At 33.5% G+C, this 21,899-nt stretch overlaps 1 protein-coding gene across 3 annotated transcripts; it reads right to left on the reverse strand.

Moving 5' to 3' along the window:
* Positions 1 to 840: 840 nt before the first annotated feature.
* Positions 841 to 14,928, reverse strand: LOC115446014 (homocysteine S-methyltransferase 1). Of its 3 annotated transcripts, none has more exons than XM_030172552.1 (7): positions 14,890 to 14,928; positions 9,165 to 9,378; positions 7,044 to 7,214; positions 6,491 to 6,591; positions 2,804 to 2,965; positions 2,278 to 2,492; positions 841 to 1,774 (listed from the first exon to the last, which is right to left on the reverse strand). In XM_030172552.1, the coding sequence occupies exons 1-7, from the start codon at positions 14,911 to 14,913 to the stop codon at positions 1,537 to 1,539; spliced, it is 1,125 nt and encodes a 374-aa protein (XP_030028412.1). In that variant the 5' UTR covers positions 14,914 to 14,928; the 3' UTR covers positions 841 to 1,536. The 3 variants fall into 3 exon arrangements, with proteins under 3 accessions (XP_030028412.1, XP_030028414.1, XP_030028413.1); XM_030172554.2 differs by lacking the exon at positions 14,890 to 14,928 and adding an exon at positions 14,628 to 14,695; XM_030172553.2 differs by lacking the exon at positions 14,890 to 14,928 and adding an exon at positions 14,389 to 14,677.
* Between the last annotated feature and the right edge of the window lie 6,971 nt (positions 14,929 to 21,899).

The following is a 21,899-nucleotide window of genomic DNA, read 5'->3' on the forward strand; positions in this document are numbered from 1 at the left end:
AAATCGCGATACATATTTAACGACACCGTGCCAATGATACACCATACATACAAGGGTAAAGAATCAATTTGTAGCGCGTTGTGCAATGATACCTTATGATAAATTAGAATGTTAGATTATTTTCCACCATTAAACAGAGATTACTTGCCATCAGGTGACCCACTAGCCAGGTCGTTCTCCCTACGTCGAAAAAAGGAAAAAAAACAAAATCAAAGAGATGATATATTGAGCTCCTGTCATTAAGTGACCTAATTTCATATTCCCCAACACCCATTCAAACTGTGGGTGAACTTATGAGATAAAAGACTGTCCGGTCGGCCGGTCATTTCTCTCGGTCCATTAAATAAAAATGACTGAATGTTTTTATTTTTACTTACGCAGTTAATATTGCCTACAGCGCGCTCTACCACGTCGACTGTATATGCCAAACACGAGACAGTAATGTTACCTATACCTAATATACTACTAGCAGCAATACGAACTGATACCAGATATACGGCTTAAAAGAAACGTATTATAAAAAATATTAAATAATTGATCTAAGCCTATTTCATATAGTGCACACCACTAAATGTCCAACCGTCGACATTGCTTTATACGGTATTTATATGTACAAAGTAAATGGTGAATATTCCGTAAATAAATTTTGTTCAGAGCATAAATGGACTGGCTGAGTTGTGGTAGAATTTTCCGTTGTCTTTTATAAAAACTGCAGTAAGCAAGGAGCTTTGTTTTTACGTTTCATTGATCAGGAATTAGTGTCAAGGAGTCTGCAGAGTTTAATGTTTCGCTAGTAGGTATGCGCGCAAAGGATATGCTTGTTTGAAAATTAAACACTTGTTAATGCGGAAATAGTATTTATTTTTTACACTTACACATAATATAATTGAGATACCTATGCAAATTGTTTTTGTCGGTAAACACTTATATGAATAGTTGTCGTTTATCTTTGGTTTATATTATAGTTTAGTTCCTTTATATTCCTTATCACTTAGATATATGAAATTTTCGTATACCATAACATACATAAGTATTAACGAGAAATAAAACATAATTTATTTCTATGCCATATAGATCTAGAATAGATAGCTACTATTTAGTAAATATATGTATTCTTTTGTTGCGACGATTTCTTAAGAAAATCTACCACAACTGATTTCGCTCCGCAATTTAAAAAAAAGCACCTAATTAATATTCGATATCAATTGCATTTACCTCTAAATATGAGTTTACACCGGTCTGTCTGTCTGTTTCACACTGTTTCTTACGGTCGGTTTCACAACTTCTGAATAAATGCTATTCGTTAAATAATGTAGGTATAAGCTGACAAAATACAATGGTTAGAGTCTATTCTTTTAAATAAATGTTAATAAAATGAGTACTATCTAGTATCTGCATTAACTCTAATACGATAATTAAATTAAATTTTCTTTTAACTTGTGAAACAGGTCTTTAGAATCGTACTTATTCAAAACACTCGTAGGTATTGACTTATTTACAACCTAACTTAAAAAAAAGGATGCTATTTAAACAGTCCTAAGGTGTAATCTTATTTAAATCCGATCTTGTATCCGTCTGATGGTTTTGCGTTGATTTGTTTGCTTCGTACTTTGCGTTGAAGGTATATTTGTCGCGCCAACAGCAAACCTGATTGCGGATACGCGACACATCAGAGGCGTAGGTACGGCAGCATCCACCGACGTAACGGACTCCGAGGTCTAACCATTCTTGTATAAACATTTCCACTGGTTCACACTTATCGCGGTCTATCCATCTGAAAATGTTAAATATGATATACAATATACGTCGTATCACGCCATTTATGCTTTAAAAAACGAGGCAGAGGATGCAGAGGTGATAGCACACACACATCTATAGCTATGAGATTGCGCATGTAAAAAGAGCCAAACGTGTCCAAAAGACTTGTTGTACAATAAAAAGTTTAAATAAAATAAATAAATACAAACTAATGTTGTATTATACCCAACATAATTCTGAATGTCAAACAAGCAAAGCAGAAAACCAATATCTTTGCACCCGACCCAGGCATCAAACCCGAAATTTCAGCACACCATTCGTATTGGAAGACTCCAATACGACTGATGTGCTAAATATGACACCGAGGCAGTCGAAATAACAAAAGTAGTCACGTTTATATTTTAAGATGTAGAGTCTATGTAATAAGTATGAGGTATTTATAGGGCATTACAAAGATTTTGGTAAGTATCAATTATACATCATAAAAAAATGTCATAATCGCATCAGTTTTAATGTTACCCTATTTGAGGGTTGTATTTTTCCCCGGAATTCGGATACACGATGAGCGGTATGGGCGCGTGAGGTCGATCATCATTGAATCCTCTCAGTAGATCTGATACGAATGAAGGAGCGCAGCAATTAACTCCCACAGCAACCAACTGGTCAGGGTTAGACTCCCAACACTTCTTGGCCACTTTTTGAAAACTCTCTCCATGGGCTATACTCTGATTATCCTGCAATAAATTATTAATGTTAATAACCCTGATGTAAGTTTACATTATACTATGTATTGGCAAAGCCTGTGTTTGAAACAGGTTTATAGATTTAAATAAACACAGTATTTTAGTGGATTTAAAAAACGTGTCAAAGAAAGCTGATACGTGAACGGGCCATGGCTATTTGAATGAAGCCTATTCGGTGACAAAATACATTAAAAAAAAAACGAACATTTAACACGTCTGCAGCTGTTGCGAACGGCGCACGAAACTAATACTAGTGACCACCCGTAGCCTGAAAAATAATATAAAATTAAAAATAAACTAACTTTACAACTAAATGCCAGCCATGCCTTCATGCCCGGGAACTCGCGGAGAAGATCACACAACATCTCAGCTTCTTCTTGACAAGGTATCGTCTCCAGCGCTAAGAGGTCTACGCCCGCTTCTACAAGAGCTTGAATACGTGGCCGATGCCACTCTCGCATAGTCTAAAACAAATAATCAAATTATCATGAGACTTGGAATTGAAAAGATAGAACCACGAAGTAGACACATTTGTCTACAGCATAATTGGACTCTACACAGATTACTAATATAAAGCCACAGTTTGCTGTTGGTTTTCCAAGTTAAACATTTTTTACGGATGATGATTCCTTCCTAATTTGATCATTTTACTTCTTAAATCAGCTAAATTAAATTAAACTTAAACAAAAGCATTCCATTTTGAGTAGATACTTTTTTACTTTTTCGGCTTAGGAATTGTACGCACAAGTATGTACCTACAATATGGGATTGCCTCTCAAGAAGTCAATTAAACATAAGTCGAATAGATATCTAACGCTTAATTTATTTTATTCGCGTGTTTACTGTTTTTCTACGACATATTGTATGCAAACTTATTTTAACTGCAGTAATAATATTTTTCCAAACATAACCTGTCGCCAATTTGTTATAAATTATAAAGAGAAATTAGTGCGCTGTGCGATCTCTACAAACGACGTAGGTACGTTTTGGTCAATGTTGTAATAAACAAGGACCAAGTTTAATTATAGCGACAACGTTGTAACATCACTTCTGTTAGCCGTTTGTTCTAGGTTTTTTAATTAACTGTCCACCCAGTCAAATGCACTCATATAAAATAAACATGAGAAATGAAGTGGGGGAGTTTTTCATATTGTTGGTGTAAATTTTAATTTGCAGACAGCTTTACGGCCCTTTTTACGGTTTAGACGAGCCGCTCTTAATGGCCTTAATTTAACTATTCATTCATGGACTTTCAATTTTTATCCAACTGCGGCAATGTTAAAGAAAGTTTATATTTTTAAGCAGTAGGTACTATGTAAGCGGCGATAGCCTAGTTGGGTGTGGAACGGACTGCCAAGACGAATGTTCGCAGGTTCAAATCCCAAGGGCACACACCTCTAACTTTTCTAAAACCATGTGTGTATTCTTTGTGAATTTATCGTTCGCTTTAACGGTGAAGGAAAACATCGTGAGGAAACCTGCACATCTGAGAAGTTCTCTATAGGAATTTCGAAGGTGTGTGAAGTCTACCAATCCACACTAAGCCAGCGTGATGGACTAAGGCCTAATCCCTCTTCGTAGTAGAGGAGGCCCGTGCTCAGCAGTGGGCAAGTGTATACTTAATACAGGGCTGATATTCTTATTATTATTTAGGTACTATATGCCCATGTCGGTATGTGTTGTTTCCTTATTTTGCGTTTTGTTAAATGGATATCTAACATGTAGTTTGATCATCGATGTATATCCGGCCTATATATAATGATGGTATATATTACACTGCACGGCGTATGTGAGTTGTAAATGAGACTTTATTATATAATTTGATTACCTATATAAATTTATAAATAAGAGTAATTAATTTACCCTAGATACTAGATTTTTGTCGTTAGGAACTCTGAAATATTAATTTTAAATTATACCTACTTACTACTTACGTATATTACCTATCTACATTTGAACGTGTAACTTCGTGATGGTATTTTTATGAATTATGGCTCATTATCCTAATGTACTTAAGTTAATATATAAACTCTGTTCATTATGACGTACCATGCCAAAACATCCCACAAAGTTTTTGATCCAGCGATTTATGATGGTTCAACAAGCTATGGAGCGGGCTATCCTTAATCTCTCTAATAGGTTTTGATGCGAGTTGATGCGTCGAAGCACTAAAGTGTAAATATAGGCTACTGAAAGTTTTAAGTGGCTAGGCTGGCTATCCTTGTAGTTTATAATGAAGACAGTTGTAGGCAATGTGACTAAAGCTTTAACAACACAATTATTAAGTATTAAAAAAAATAAAAATAGTAACAACACTTGTAGCAATGGATAGTAAACTCTTTTACTCGAGAGGTAACCGATATATGCAGAATTTTTCACTAAAATATTCTTCGTACCAAAAGCAATAGTATTTGCGGACGGGCACGCCTTTTTTTTAAATATAAATACAAAACAAACAAAACCGTTGATTTAACAGTTAACTTCGAACTATAGTAGTTATCGCCCGTCATAAATTTATACGTAGGTTATTTGCTGCTGGATTTAAAGAAACGTCTGGCAATACACTGAAAAAATCAACCATCAGATCGAGCGAGTTTCAGGAAAGGCTTGTCGACCACAGATCGCATTAATGAACTAGAACTGATCAAAGTAAAATATAAGCGAAGAATAAGCCTACTAAACATAAGTGCTTCTATAACTATACTGGCCTTTTTCGCTTATTTCAAAGGTTGCTTCAAAATCCCTTAACGGCGTTTGGAGAATTAGAGAATGACCATATTACCCATACAAGTTACTTTTTGGTGGTCTAAAATATTACCTATCTATGACTTCGGAGTAAAATCAAATTAGGTACGTTTTGTCGATGTGATTTCGAAAAGAAATTAATTAATTATAATAGTTATACATAGACCCATGAGTTTTAAGGTATGTACGAAACTACGTACAAACATTAAAGAATAATAATTGATGTATCTAATAAATTAAACTCATGTATGGAGTTAACCCTCTACAAAATAGAGAACCTACAAAAGAATTTATTACTTGCATTTATTTTACTAAAAAAAAAACGACGATAGCCTAGTTGGGTATGGAACGGTCTGCCGAGACGAATGTCCGCAGGTTCAAATCCCAAGGGCACACACCTCTGACTTTTCTAAAAATTATGTGTGTATTCTTTGTGAATTTATCGTTCGCTTTAACGGTGAAAGAAAACATCGTGAGGAAACCTGCACATCTGAGAAGTTCTCTATAGGAATTTCGAAGGTGTGTGAAGTCTACCAATCCGCACTAGGCCAGCGTGGTGGACTAAGGCCTAATCCCTCTCAGTAGTAGAGGAGGCCCGTGCTCAGCAGTGGGCAAGTATATAATACAGGGCTGATATTATTATTATTATTATTTATTTTACTGTGTGTTCGAAACTAGCTATAGTTACTTTGCAGACCCCTTTTTAACACCGCTATTTGTGGTATCTTGTAGGTGCACAAATGCTGTGTTTGCTAGCGTGTCTCTCGCGGCTGTTTGTATGAGCCCGTTTATACGACACAAAAACTTTCGTCAGGCCGTGTTTATTAATGCACCAACTCCTCTTCCTTCATCAATCCAAATTTTTGCTACTTTAAACTAAGAATTTGGGGTAATGTGCTAGATAAATATGTAGCTATAGGTACTTGGAGACGTATTTATGTTTTTTTCTCGTATTTCTACCTAAGGGCGTAGTAATAGAAGAGTATAAGTACTTTGAGAAATATTTATTTTTCTTTTCCTATTGGTGCCTAAGAGCGTAGAGATTTACTTAGAATTGCTACGTGAATTTATTTTCCTAATTTAATCGAATATTGAATATACTTATCAATTACATTTGTAATATAAGTATATTATGTATTTGATCATAGACTCTACTTCCGCCACATTCATTTGAAGTTGACAATAATTTTACATTAGAATGTCCCGAAAATGTACGAGTACCATATGAATAAAAACAACATTACCTCAACCGATGTAGTATCCGCGTAGCTCCCATCATATTCAGATCCGTCATGTAAGTGTGCCCCAAAGGGGCCGACAGAACCGACCACTAGTGGAACGTTATCTGAATGAATAAATTGCGCACGAGTTATTAAATTATTAAATTAATATTAATGCCGACACTGCGGTCGACGTTGTATTACAGTTATCTATATATACGAAATACCTTTCACCCCTGCAAACTGTAATTAATGCGTGCTTGCACCCGACCCTTGCGGGTGCTAACCCTAGAATCTTTGTTTACAGCAAAATGTTAACATTCTTAGCATTTTGTTTTATCACAAACACGAATCACGCAATGTTGAAATAGCTATTTCTTGAAACAATTTGTTAATCATTTAATAATTAATATGATCACTGTATGCCGAATTATGTTAGAGTAACAATTTAAGCAATGTTTACATCTCGTAAATAAATCAGGACGATATTCTACGAATATCATTTTTAGATTTTACTATAATAAAGAAACATAAGTAAGTTGGTAGGTACATACATTACACCTACGAAAATACTAACCATTCTCGATATAATTTTGGTATTCTTCTAAGTACAAGGATCTTGCACGTTTAGCGAGCTCCACTGCACGAATTATAAGTTCGTAGCCCTGTTCTCGCGTTACTCCAAGATGTTCTGCAAAACCTTCTGTCGACGCCTGGTATGTGTTCGTTATTATCAAATCGGCCCCCGCTGTAAAAAGTATTTCAAAATTAATTCTTAAACTCTCAAAACGAAGTTTCATTAATAATCTTACCAGATAGGTACGTCTAATCGAAATAAATGAACCTTAAAATTAACTTATGTAAGTACCTAAGTGGTTGCCGTGCAGATGTCTATCTGAACCTTTCCTGCACACGCCGGCTTATTATATTATAAATGAGAACTTAGTCTATAAATACAAATTAAGTTCTATTTCGTTGCTATATTAAGAGCGAACAGGGTGCGGCTAAGAGGCATAAACAAATAATGTTATTTAAACTTAGTAATGCAACACGAGGCCAACTGGGTCAATAATAAGGAAGCGAGTTCGGCAGAAGGAACTGTTTTCTGTCAAAGAAAATAATTATGTAGGTAATAAATAGAAGACGGCGCAAGGCTTGCGAATGGAAAGGTATTAGACAGACAAGGTGATTAATGGCAACAACGCTGTATATCCGTGACTCTAGTTTCTATAGGACGCGCCGCCGCGCCGGCATTACGACGGGTACTTACCGCGCCAGCCGCATGCCTCACTTGTATATTACAAATGTAAAATGTTATCAAAGGTTCACGAAATGATTATAATCACAGATGAGTCTCCATACGACAGGATTATCTTAATCTTATCCATAACAATTTCGAAATTGATGTCTGGGGCATCAGGTAATTACGATATAACATAATATTATAACTTGTAAATTATACTCGCATCGAAACTTCAATCTATACCTAAACAAGTTTGCAAAGAATGTGATAATATTTTATATTTTCATATCTGGTCTCTTATAAGAGGCAGCAAAGCAAGGCAGTAGGCTTTTCCCTCCAGGGAGTTATTTGCTTGCAGACACTTTTCAGCTTTTCCTTATGAAAAGAAATGGTCCGTTTTGTGGTGAAGAAAAGCGCTTTCAGAGGACGATGACACGAGACGAGGTCGCACTCTCGCTGTCAGATGCATGAAAATGACGAGCTAAAAGCGACCTAACGTGTAATTCGTCAACACACGTACACTCTACATTTGCATGCATTCTTACAGACGGTTACGCTTACACGCCGCATTATATTTTGTGTATTTTCTGCCTATCTGTATCTAACGCCGCGCATTAACAGAATTAGTGTATCTGCGTCTCGAAATTCATTCAAATGTTATGAAGACGGGAGAACAACCCAATTACTTGGCACTTTCAAAGTTAATATTGCGTGGCGCTTGTAGAATCGACTACTAGCGACCAAGCCCGGATTTGCCTAAATTAGTGTTTTTTTGTAGCAATGTAGTTTTATATTATAAAGTATTTGTTAAAAAAAAATGTATATAGAAAAATCTCAGATCCTCTACAATGTTTAAGTTATAAATTTCGGTCTACACAATAGAACTGCGGAGCTTTCTTGAGCTAGGTAGATAATATAGTATAGATATCTTTAATACATTTTGGCCTTGATTATTCTACACTGCACACTCCTCATTCTGTTATTCAGTATTAAATGTAACTACTTTACATTTATTTACAAACAGCGGGTCGGCGCATCTTATTGTGTAGGTATACCGATAGCTTTTTATTTATTTTCTAATCTTGTTTTCACGGAATAATTTGGACCTATTGTTTCACGATATATCCCTCTGTACAATGTATATTACTTTTATCATTCAACTAGTTGAACCGACAGACGTTGTCCCGTCTTAACTATGAATTTACAGCGCGCATTCTGTCAATCGCTGACAGTTATTACAAACAATTGACAGTTATATAAAATTAAAATTTCGTTAAATTATCTAATTTTCCGCGAAATTTTTTGAATTTTTCTTTCATAAGAACCTTCTCCTGGCAATAACAAACACAACAAAAAAATATAGTGAAATCGGTCCAACCGTTCACACATGACGGCGTGACTAAAGGAAATAGGGATTCATTTTTATGTATATAGATATAGTAAGAACTTTTTTACCTCTCAAGAAATCAAGATGGGTGTTGACAACTTCGTTTGGGTGAGTGTGAAGAAATCGAGCGCTCCATAGTGGATCGCCGTCGATTACGTGGCCTACGTGACAAGACAGCTGTGTTGAGAACCCGCCATCCAGCACCACGACGAGCGGCCGCTCAGTGCCCTCGCCACTGTGTGGAGTCATCGCTCGAGCGTCACTAACAATGTCTAGACAGATCTGAGAACAACCACGGATAAAAATAGGTGTATCATGTACTGATATGGGTAAAGTTTGTGCATAATGAGACGACAGAAAAGAATAATGAAAAATTACAATATGTAGCCTCTTCGCCTATATAAGGATACTGAGATGTTGTCTTAGATAATTTTATGTTTTAACTATCTGGGTAACTAATAGGTAGATGCTATAACACATATTACTATTTCCGGTTGAACTCTGGCACCAAAGATAAGATTTGACATATAAGTAAGAATTTAGGTATGTCATGTATTTGCACTGGTATAATTTAATTTTTTTCATTTAACCACGATTAAATGGTCTCACTTCATCAGATGGTGACGAGTAAATTGTGATCGCGCGAATAAATTTTAAGGCATTACTTTCTTGTCCCTCACTTATAATGTTTTCAAAACGCCTTAAATACTTTCTTAGAAACCTGTCCAACACTTTTGAAGATATCAGATATGCATTCGAAAAATAAAAATAAAATGATAATGAAAAAGAAAATAGGTAATTTACAAAATATTTTTATGGCTATCAATCCTATTGCTTATTAAAATTGTTGCTCGAGATGCACACACAAACTCATGTTGATTACCTACGATGCAACAGTCAATTATAATGGTGGCTCTAAAATTTTAATTAATACAACTGTACTACATACTATTCTCTCCTTTAATGGTCAGAACCCGCCAGTTGCCAGATAATAAAGGCAGTAGATATGTACTACTGTAGGATAGATAAAGTTGTATAGTCAAGCTGCTCAATAATTAAGTATAAATCAACATATAGAGAAATAAAAATCTACCGCCGTTAATGTGACGTAAGCATTATATGATAATAAAATTTATATACAAACTTTAGTCCATATTATTATATTCTCTCAGAGGATAAAATTCCAAAAAACATGAAAAAGTCATTAATTTATAAAGTTCGAAAATAGCTTCAATAATAACGAAATTCCATTGTCTCACCTATCATTCCTTATTTTTCCTCTCTCTTAGTCATTAGGTCCCATAATGCAATACATATCACGATCATTTTGACTTTGTTTTTCTCATTGAAAAGCTTATCCAATTAGCTAATGCAACTACTAACTTCCTGCTAAGCCTTTCTCAACTCGCATTTTGCTATGCAATCCCATAAACTACGTGGCTGTATTTTAATTATTTTTTCTTTTTAATTAAGCCTAACGTGGCTTTTACTTGACCTCTTGTATATATTCTTGGTTGGCATGGACCTTTTTTACGTACTTTAAAATAAGATGCGGTTGTTATTTCTACATTTTAGTTTACCCATACATTACCCAACATTAAACATTTCTTAGAAGATATTTTTATTTTGTTATATTTCTATTCCTAAGATACTTTCAAATCTGTACTATTATATGTATAAAGCTGAAGAGTTTGTTTGTTTTTTTGAATGCGCTATTCTCAAGAACTCCTTTCTGGTTTCAAATGAAAAATTCTTTTAGTATTTTATCGAGGAAGGCTATAAGCTATAAAACAGAACATTATGACCAATAGGAGCGTAGCATTAATGAAAAAATGTAGCAAAAACCGTGAAGATTTATTCCTTTTGAAAGGTTCCACTGCGTGCGCCTTATAAACGGTTAAAGTTGTGCAACAATCATGTATGACAAAATTGTTCTTCTTTAAAAGTTAAAAAAAAATATAAAACAAGTCCCCCGCTTCATCTGTCTGCACGTTTGAACGCGATAAAGTCAAAAACTACCCAACTTATTTCGATGAAATTTGGTATGGAGATAATTTTGAGACCCTGGGAAGGACATAGGCTACATTCTATCCCGGGAAAATATATAGCGGGACTTTTATCCCGGAAATCTGTCACGTGGGCGAAGCAGCGAGCAAAATCTGGTATACAACATATAATACATATAAATATAATAAATATGTTTTGTAATTTTATTTATAGGTATTTTCATGCAACATTCTTGAAGCTCTTTCCTTTGACAAGACACTTTAACTTTATTAACCTCTCATTACAAAAAAATCATTGACACATTTGTCAAGTGGCACCACAGCATCAGTAGAGTTATTATCATGAGTCATTCATCCTGGGTTCGATTCTTTAATCGGACAATAATTATTTGTGCAAATATTGCGATCAAAAAACTTACGTCAGTTCTACCTAGCAACACGTAGTTAGATGAAACTATTAGCGATACGTAGGCACTAGTCGCGTGTCTTTCTGCTTTTTTGGCTATTCGTGTTTGAGCTAATATTTACTTTAAATATGACATTAGACTCCTAAAGTTAAACGTATTACGAAACATGATGGCCGATTACCGCATGACAATTTGTAATGCGTATCAATCTCTTCGACCTGGTAATGTGAGACCTATCATTGTAGGTACTTGACCTGGAGTCGAAAGGGAGGTCACACCGATCAGCGCCGGGACATGCTCCTTATCTCTTGTACGCAACAATAACTATCGCATAATGCATGTCTTTGTACAGTTTATATAAATATTTGTGATAACTTGAAAAAAAAACATTTTAAACGCAACTTTAAACCTAGTTTGGTTCGGAAAACATATTATTAGATCAAAATTATACTACAAACAAAACATCAATTTTGCTGTAGACAGCGAAATTGATGTTTGTAGTAGATCACATGAGACGGATTTAAATAAGGTTGGCAAAACGTAAGTGTATGTGTATGGCCTATGCCTACCCCTTCGTACATAAAGCGTGAACTTATGTTTAACACCCATAGCAACATAGTATTAAATAATATAGCTGCCCCATATTATTACATACACGTATGTAATTTGGTATTGATAATGTGAGTGTTGTAAACATGATACGTTTCCTACTCACTTCTGGAACGTCACCAGATGGCCGGGATTATTAAATTATGCTACATCTATTATTTATTCTTTAATTAAAATTATTAAAACTTTCATGGCAAATTATGGCATAAGCTAAAACATTTCATGCAGGTACAATAGAAAAAAATAAATACGTTACTTGTTACCAAGTCCGCGTTTTCTTTGTGAATGGAAAAGACATTCTAATTAAGTATAAATCAGGGTAGGAAAACTTCCGAGCTGAGCAGCAGAAATAAGCAGTTGAGACATTTTGGTAACTGAAGAAATATCGTTTTCGGTGACAACGATATTTTAAGCGCCTTGACATACACATTGTGCTCAGGTGCTCTATGGCTGTTGAAATGAGTTACTGTAGACCTTAGCATTCGTTGAATATAATATTACTACCCTTATACTTGCCATATATTAGTATCTATATGTCATCAAAATATTTTGGCATAGATTCTATCTTTATATGGCAAACTTACTTAGAACATAGTTGCTTTAGCCTTAAAAGTTTTATAAATAAAATACATAGCATACACAGCATAAGGGTTTTTCTATTTTCAAGGGGAGGCATAGGTGTAATACACTCACGTGTCTCTAGCTATATTAGGTCCTACAGGTATATAATAGAAAAGAAGGTTATGGTTAAAATCCAATATCATTTTACCTGTCCCGGAGATCAAATTCGAGACCTTAGCTTGACAGTCGTACCATATACTTATGTATCACTAAGCCATCGAAGCACTCAAATAAAATGCTATCTACCTACTCATGTCAAGTTGTCTGCTTCAGAACCCCCGCTTTTTGTAATATTTAATATCCTTAATTTGTATTGAAATTTTTGAAACGCATTTTAATTAATTCGACGTGGAGATCCTTGGGGGAGGCCTATGTTCAGCAGTGGACTTCCTGTGGCTGATATGATGATGATGATGATGATTTTAATTAATATATGTCTTTTTTTTGTCGTTTGGTTGAATTTATATGGGTATTATTTTTTCAGTTATTTAACTATTTTAATAAATGTGACGCAGATAAATAATTATGTAATTTATAACTTGTGAGAATGTTGTATGTGAAGTTATAGAAAATATAGCTTAATGCTCGGAATATTGATATCAGACCCGATAAACCTAATGTTTATATATTATTAAAACAATGCTAATGAAATCTTAATTACTCCACAGTTCCACATTTGAATTTTAAAATTTTAAACTATGCAGAATATTTAGATCCGTGTTAACGAATACATAATAGATATCAATTCTTTTTATTTTTAGTAAATCAATAAAATAATTTTATTTTAATAATGCCCATGAGGATCATTAAAGTCACACTCTACTAAAAATACGTAACAATATACGATATGGTCGCGGCGGGGATCCGAAAATCTTCAAGGTTCTATAGATATCTAAAATTTGGACATGCACGATTTGGCTGAACAGATTCAAAAGTAATTTAATTTTAACTGTTATAAAAAAGATGTACGTGGAGGCTTACAGGGTGTCTCGGATATTTTCTGAATAGGATAGTAATTTAATTAAACTTTTGACAGTCGAAATGAGAAATTTAAAAGCAACGATTTGAAGAAAACATTTTATCTGTGCTCTCCATAATAGTTGAGTTCGAAGTCAAGCAATAGTGGCACTTTATCTATAATAAAACACAATTTACAAATAGAAATAAAACTATTTTACTTTAATTTAATCGCGGTTTTTGATATTATAATTTTCCCCCAACGTTTTGAAGACTGCAGCCTTCGTAGTCACGGAGCGGACTATCAAAAAATCAAATATATATTAAAAAACCGCGATAAAATCCGTAAAATAGTATTATTTTAATGTCTAACATTCCCGTAAATAATAAAAAACGACAGCCGATATACCTACCAAAAGTAATATATTTTGCAATTAGAATAATCGATATAACGATATATATAACGACCATGTAAGTTATTACATTGTATAATAATTCATATTAGTTGAAGCTGTGCAAGTATAAGTAGTTAATAATAAAAATAAATTAATTAATTAACTGTTAAATACGCTAGACAAAAGTAATTTTAACTGATTAAGGTAATGCTATTTACTTAAATATGTTTACCAAGTCTTAACTTATTTTAAAGGCACGTTATGGAATATATAGGCAGTGAATAATTATTTACCTACCTTTGAAAAAATATATAAAAGATCACACGCACTGTATTGCAAAGCAAGTCCAAATATTTCAACGTAAATACAAAATAATGAAAAAATAAGACATATGATCAAAAAACATGATTACGAAGCGACGCGCAAACGAGCAATATCGCAGACATATGTGTATCCCTAATATCTACTACGACGTGCACAGTGGTGTTATTTAATGCACGATTCAAGACAAAATAAAAATAATATCCAATATTTACTATGGCTGCGGAGGGAGCGCACGATTTGTCGGCACGTTATAGACTGAATATAAATCTATGCTACGGAACTTGAAAACTAAATTATCATAATTGAATATTTGATCATAAAGTTCAGTTATCATAATGTCATTATTTACCAATCATTTATTAAGTTGTTTATTTTGTTACAATCAAAGGTCACTTACGTAGAAATAGATATAATAGAGTATTTTTACTTTAGTTAATAAGTATTACTATTTTTATTGTTGTATATTATACTTACATGGTAAAATATGGGAGAAATCATGAATAGTTTTTGGGTCTCATTAACCGTACAACTCACAGAAGCAAAGTTGCCACTTTGTGGGATTACTCTGAGATAGTGCACTAGCCCATTTATTTTATAGAGAGAACTGGCTAGTGGCTACACTAAAACTCTATTATATTTACTATTTAATGTAAATTTATCTGAATTATTTCTTTCATATTTAAACTGTAAGCGATGAAAAATGTTTCTCTACATCATTTATTTAAAATTACTCAACACCTATTCATTTTTGTTAATGTTTTGGTTTTCAGTAATTAAATGAAAAAATATATAAGTATATTAAAAAAATGTAACCGCTACTGACGCGTTATAGCACACTAGCTGACTAGACGTGTTCTGATTGGCTTACGAGCGGCATTACGAGACACAAGATTGATATAAATAGAGTTATCAACATGGAGAATTATACTCGCGACTCGCGAGCGCCATCACCTACCAAAATACAATTAACGATCATTGTAGTGTAGTAAATAAAATATCTCAGCATTTTTATACAAAACTGGACCCGCAAATAAAAATAAACCGATGTCATTGACATCCAACGTGAATTTTAAACGTACTTTGATTGTTTCTAGAAATCAGCTCAATATTATTGAGTGGACTTCTTTTAGCAAATATATTATTATTAGAGGAGTTCATTATACTTCTCGATAGTTTTAAACAAGTATCTATCTCTAAAAGTGCTTTACAATTAAATATTTTTATCGATCTAAATACAATTTTTAGATATAAACAAAGTCTACATAAGACACTTTCGTAACAGTTTTTACCTTACCGTGGCATAATAAAACGAACCAAACTCCAGGCAACATTCTAAGTACAAACGTGACAATAAAAATAATGCGTATTTATCTGACGATAAAGATAGGGAACATTATGTAGATGTCTGCAACGGGTAGTGACCCATTATCTGTCATTCACCTTGAGCGGCCACGCCGTACCTACATACAATAATTTGAAATACACACTCCGGATTGTCTCCTTGTAATATAAATTCGTTGGCATACTTTCAACAATCGATACTGTTTTGTCAATGCAATATTCGAGAAGAAAATTAACCTAAATTGTATTACACCCGACAGTTACACTGGGACTAGACTTGAAATGGAAAAACTATTATTTAAAAAATATATTATTATTAGAATCCACGTCTTTTTAACCTGGCTTGAAATTCTAACCTCATTAAAAATGTGTTATACTTTTAACTGTAAGTCGATGCAGCTCTTGCGAAAACGAGTACCTACTTTAGGAAATAATTTCATAAAAAATTTATGTGATATTTCCGTATAATATACGAAACAAAACTGTATGAGTATTACTAACTAGAATTAAACATCAATAGGCTCTACATGAACACTGACAAAATTGATATTATATCTTTAGATTATATGTATAATTATATTATAAAGTTGTTAGTATTGAAATATTTACAAATCGATTATTTTCTACTTTAAAATTGACGTAAAGATCGCAATACACCAGGAAACTGAGATATAAAGTTGAATGGCACCGGCACGTCATCAGGGAAGGTAAAATATCCATTAACACCAGCCCTTTACTATATAATATTTAAATAATATACCTAAGGCTTTGGTCCACCATGCTTATATGGATTTTAGTATTCAGATACAGTTAAAAGTCTACTGAAAAGCGAGGATGCTTAATAAAGGATGTTCCTTCACACCTCAGCAGGCGGGTGGTAATTAACAATGAATACGTTACTTCGAAAAGCCAGAGATGCGTACACAGGGGGTGACATCTAACCCACGTGCCCTATATTGGCAACCCGTCCCGCTCCCCGCTGTATAGGCTATCGAAGTGGTTTTATATAAAAAAGGTAAGTTATAGTTTACACTCTTTATAATGCTAAGTAGCTACATATTTTTTTTTTCGTGGAAATAGATACGGGCCCTAGCGAGTAATAAAAAAAAATAATCTATCGAGCGACAATGAACTCAGACAGACGACATTATTATTGAATTACTGTTATATTTACAGCAAAATTATTATACCTAACATTTATAATAAATAAGATGATATTACCTACCACTCGTACTTTACACCTACGGGACGATATATGAGAAATAACTTTCATGACGTAATAAGGTGAATTGCATTGTTTATTGCCAGTCTGTAATATTATAAAATTCTGTTTGAACGATAGGCATATACGTATTATAACAATCTAAACACATATCAACATTATAGTCGTGGTTAACTTATAATAGCACAAACGCCCCATTATTTCAGAAGCTGTCAATTCATGAAATACTCATCTGTAGGTCACTACCTAACTCTTTGGGGATATGTTATAAAAAAAGCATAAGTAATAAGTGCTTATTAATAACTATGTATATCTACGCAATCGACTTAAAATGGATTTTTCGTTACTTTCATTACTACTTTACGTTAATAAGATGTATGACGTTTACGAAATACCTACTTTTGATTACCCTTTTGATTATCTCATTTACAAGTTTGTTGATGAAATATTAAAAACCAATTTTTACCTACACAGTAGACTAAATAATTGTAACACTAATGAGACATAACAACGATTATACGATAACGAATAATGACCATCTTTCATTCCACACCAAATTGACTACAATAATATACAACAAATATTCAAATATTCCTCTTGCCAAATCACAATAGCCGTCTCATACAAGTCAATTATGTCTATCTGCCGCCTGGTTAGTTATCTGAAGTCAGTGATACAATATGAACACACCACGGGTGGAGCAAGTTAGCTCCAGTTCGGCCAAAACTATGAAACACGATTATATCGTAGTAAAATTGGATTAAAATACAAATTAGCTATCTACAGTCGGGAGAAAGTACATAACCGGTTAAATAATAGGAACTCGTATGCAATTTATTTGAATTTTCTTGTTGATTTATGTTAACAGAGTAATTAATAAGGAGGTAACGATAGTCAATAGCATCGGTCAATAGCCAAGCAAAATATGGTCTCTGATTGGGACCGACTAATTAATTTAATCCAATTTTATCCCAAGAAGACACAAGATTGCGCCTTTACCGCTGAAATGAATTCCTTTATTCTATTTTCTTGATTCGATTTTGTTAGTACCAAAGATTGGGATTTTTGGCGTCAATATAATAAGATTAAACGTTCAGTTAGACAACGATCTGGAATATAAAACAAAAATTTTTTCATAGCCGAAGGTACTTACTATAAAAATATTAAGTGAAGACAAGATTATAATATTATGCTGAAACCATAAATTTAGTCTAACATACAACTACACGAGAATTACCAATATGTCTTATAGAAATAAAGCAAAAAATAATCGGTATCATATATTTAAGTCTAGTAGGTAATAAGATTTTTTTAAATATTTACCCATATGTTAACAAAACTTGCCTAATAAAATATTTCTTAATAGGAAAGTAAGCACCAATATGTAATGTATGGCGCCGTAACACAGAGTAGGTGAGTAAATTTATTTTTTCCACGGTGATTGAAAGTTATGTAGGTATCTAGCAATTCCCAAAGCACTGCGCTCGCTGCAGCCGGTGCCCGCTGCCACTGATATTACTACTCGCTGTATCCGACATTTCAGTTTCTGTTTTAATGTATGTATGTTGTGCTTAAACAAATAAATACAATCTCTATTCTCTATCAGTTTGTTGAGATTGTATTTATTTAACTCAATTGAGTTGACGTGCTGAATAATTGTTTTAAAATTCCATTAAATGTGGTAATTAGTAATAGATTACAATAAGGTTGGGGAAGCGATGAGAAATTTCAACAAATCTCTTTGTGTTGGAAAGAACTAAGTACGACCAAACATCATAAGTCTTTCTTAATGGCATATTATGGTTACATAAATTAACCGACGCGCTATTAGTTCTCCAGCGCGTGATATGTGAATATATCAGAAATTAAGCAAACTTTACATGAACAGAAATTACAACAATTTACATTAACATATTTACCATGTGGGTGATATGATTATAAAACATTATAGATAACTTCGAGCAATCCCTTCTTTGTTTTTGTTTCTTTTAAAATAATTAAAGCAAATACGCCAAATCATCGTCGTTTGTTACCGTATACTTACCATTAAAAAGTAATCGTACTTTATAACATGTTAAATTATATTACAATATCGCAGATTTTATTTTATGTGTAGGAAATTAGAGACAAAAATATATTATATTATGAGGTCCCTAGCGAGATTGATAAGATTTGTAACTGTCTGCGACACGTACCTAGGTAATATTACGCGGAATAAACATTTTTGTGAATCTTTGAAGTTATTGGATTTCTGCTAATGGGATACCGCGATGGGCGTAACCCTGTATTGCATACGGAATGATTCTTGTGAGGAAAGAAAAAAGACGGTTTCGTAGTATAAGAGAAAAGGAGAAATGTCATTAATCTCTAATCTCCAATGTGTGGATTGCTTCTAAGGATATACGCAATTCATTTTGCAGCTCGATTTGCTACTAATGTTTCTCAGATATTAACGCGCAAATGGCAAATAGGCGGAGAACAGTATCTGCCCAGGAGTAGAGCAATCACATTAGCCGACGCAATGAGCTGTGCAGCCAGATACTAAGCGATACATATATCTGCTTTAATAATACATATATTATTATACAAAGACTATATATTTGTAATCTGATTCTTTTACGGTATGAATTGTTGCCACAAAATCTCGTGGCGAGTGTAATTAAGTTGGTTACTCATCGGTCAGGTACGTAGGGTCGACTTTGCATCGTACTGTTGGACCACTAGTCAAGCACATCCAGCGCCCTATATTAACGTGACATGATATACGACGTGCAGTAATTGTGAAGCCATTCCCACCCATTGCGAATTACTAGGAATATCTTTACTGAACACTTACTGGTCGATTATCATGAAAATAGTGGGTATCAATAAAACATGAATGTTATATATTACGTATTCATAATTCAATTATTAGCATATTTTCAGATAAACGACACTGCATCGGATATTTAGGTATTTGTAATGCATATTTAATTTGTAAACACTTTATAGAGTGAATAAGTGCAGAATAGTTACATTTCATTAGATTTATAAATATGTACATGCCGAGGCGAGTAGATGAATAAAACGTAAGTACCTACCTATATATTCAAATGGAATTCATATTTATCCAGTGTAGATTTATGGGTGGTATCACAAATTTCGAGTAAATTTTAATCGTAAGTTATCGTATTAAACAGATAATGTACGTAGATAATGCTCATATTCTTACCATTTATTTGGGAGCAATGTTTAGTATCTGAGTTTTGTATTTGATATGTGGCGACTGGCGATTAGTATTTATTCAGAAGCTGTACATAACAGAATCTTAGTCTTGTAATAAGATGTTGTCCCTTATTATGAAGAATATATGAAAACGTTACAATATGGGTACAATTTGTGATTTACCGTGCATAATGTAACCCACACGAATATGAATATTCCGTGAAGTAGATGCTCTTTCATTTAAATATTTATTTATAAAACCATAAATTGACACAGAAAAGATTACGTATTTCTTGCTGAAATCTTGACTTACGTAGATATAAAGCAAGATATGTAGGTAACTTAGTTAACATTTTAGTTGTGGCATAAATTACGAGGAACTGTAAGATAAATGTCTAGGTAAATTAAACTATAAATACCTGATAATTAACAACAAACAAATCAAATAATACAAACAACAAGATATGAAGTAATTTTGTATAAGTACAAATTATATTATTCGTCGTTAATTAATAACAAACTAAATACACTGAGATTGGTTTATCTATACGTAATTCCTCCGGAACTAACGGCAGATCCGAAATAGGCATCAGTCGATACAAAAGCATCTAACGGGATTGCGTTACTTTGTAATGTTATATATAGCAAAACATTACTGGGGTCAACGGGCATTGGAATTAACTGATTTGCTACATTATAGCTATGCACTAAACCATTTTGTGCTGGCAAAGTTGCAATCCTGGACGAAATTTAGGAAAAATCTGAAATAAACTAAAATACTAGCATGCCAACTGAATTTTCCTTTTAAAAATATCACGATCCCCTAGACGCCACGGTCCACTAGATAATTTACGAGCAGCGCATATAAGTTGGAGGTACGTCAAGAGCATTATTTTCATAAGTTAGAAACATGTCAACTAGCTGAGATGTGGTGTAGGCGGTAGGGAACATCGTTAGGGATCAGTACAATGGATAGGATACTTTTTTGATATTTTCAAAGTGAAATATTTATATTTAATTGGCAAGAACCTTTAAATTTCTGGGAAAGAAGACCATTATGTCACTTTGCAGCCATGAGCCGATTGTACTTCTTATAAACATATTTTTTTTTATTACTGTTTCTACATGTGCATTAAGAGGTCAGAGTCAGGTCATTTTTCTATTCTTTAATGTCTTAGACGCAAGACTCTAAGCACCATTTGTTTAGTAGTCAACTCCCAACAGAATTACACATTACAAAAAGTTATAAAGCTGTTGTGTTGTAAAGTTAACCGTCTCTGTATATGAAAATTCGGTAAGAATCGGATCATCTGTTTTAATTAATAGATTTAAGAAACAGACAGAATATAAAAAAGAACAAATTAAAGTAACAATTTCGCGCACTGAGTTCACGGTCTACAAGTGTTTCCTTTATAATATGGAATTCTTAGCTATGAAATCTTATACAACTATATCTTTATCCGATTTATTTTATTCGCTTATGATTTTTTTTTCATATATAACTTACATTTATGGGTAATTGAAATTATTATACAATATTATGAGCGTAAAAATAGTAGGTACCTACTTACACACTTTGGTATTGCCTAAAAAATTTAAATATCATAATTTGGTACAAACGTAACCATAATACAATGTCAGGTCTGTGCAAAACGATTCTGTGACCAAAGTAGTAGTATTTAAACACACGTATTGCATAAGTAACAACAGTAAAATT

Source organism: Manduca sexta, chromosome 23 (assembly GCF_014839805.1).
Source record: "Manduca sexta isolate Smith_Timp_Sample1 chromosome 23, JHU_Msex_v1.0, whole genome shotgun sequence".
NCBI lineage: Eukaryota > Metazoa > Arthropoda > Insecta > Lepidoptera > Sphingidae > Manduca > Manduca sexta.

What these genes read in the sequence shown, in the direction of transcription:
- LOC115446014 (XM_030172552.1), bottom strand. Translation starts at nt 14,913, where the DNA reads ATGATTTCTCCCATATTTTACCAT. An exon ending in CCATCTTGATTTCTTGAGAG is followed by an intron (nt 7,215 to 9,164) that starts GTAAAAAAGTTC and finishes TACTTTTTACAG; the next exon opens with CGGGGGCCGATTTGATAATA. An exon ending in CCAAAATTATATCGAGAATG is followed by an intron (nt 6,592 to 7,043) that starts GTTAGTATTTTC and finishes TTATTCATTCAG; the next exon opens with ATAACGTTCCACTAGTGGTC.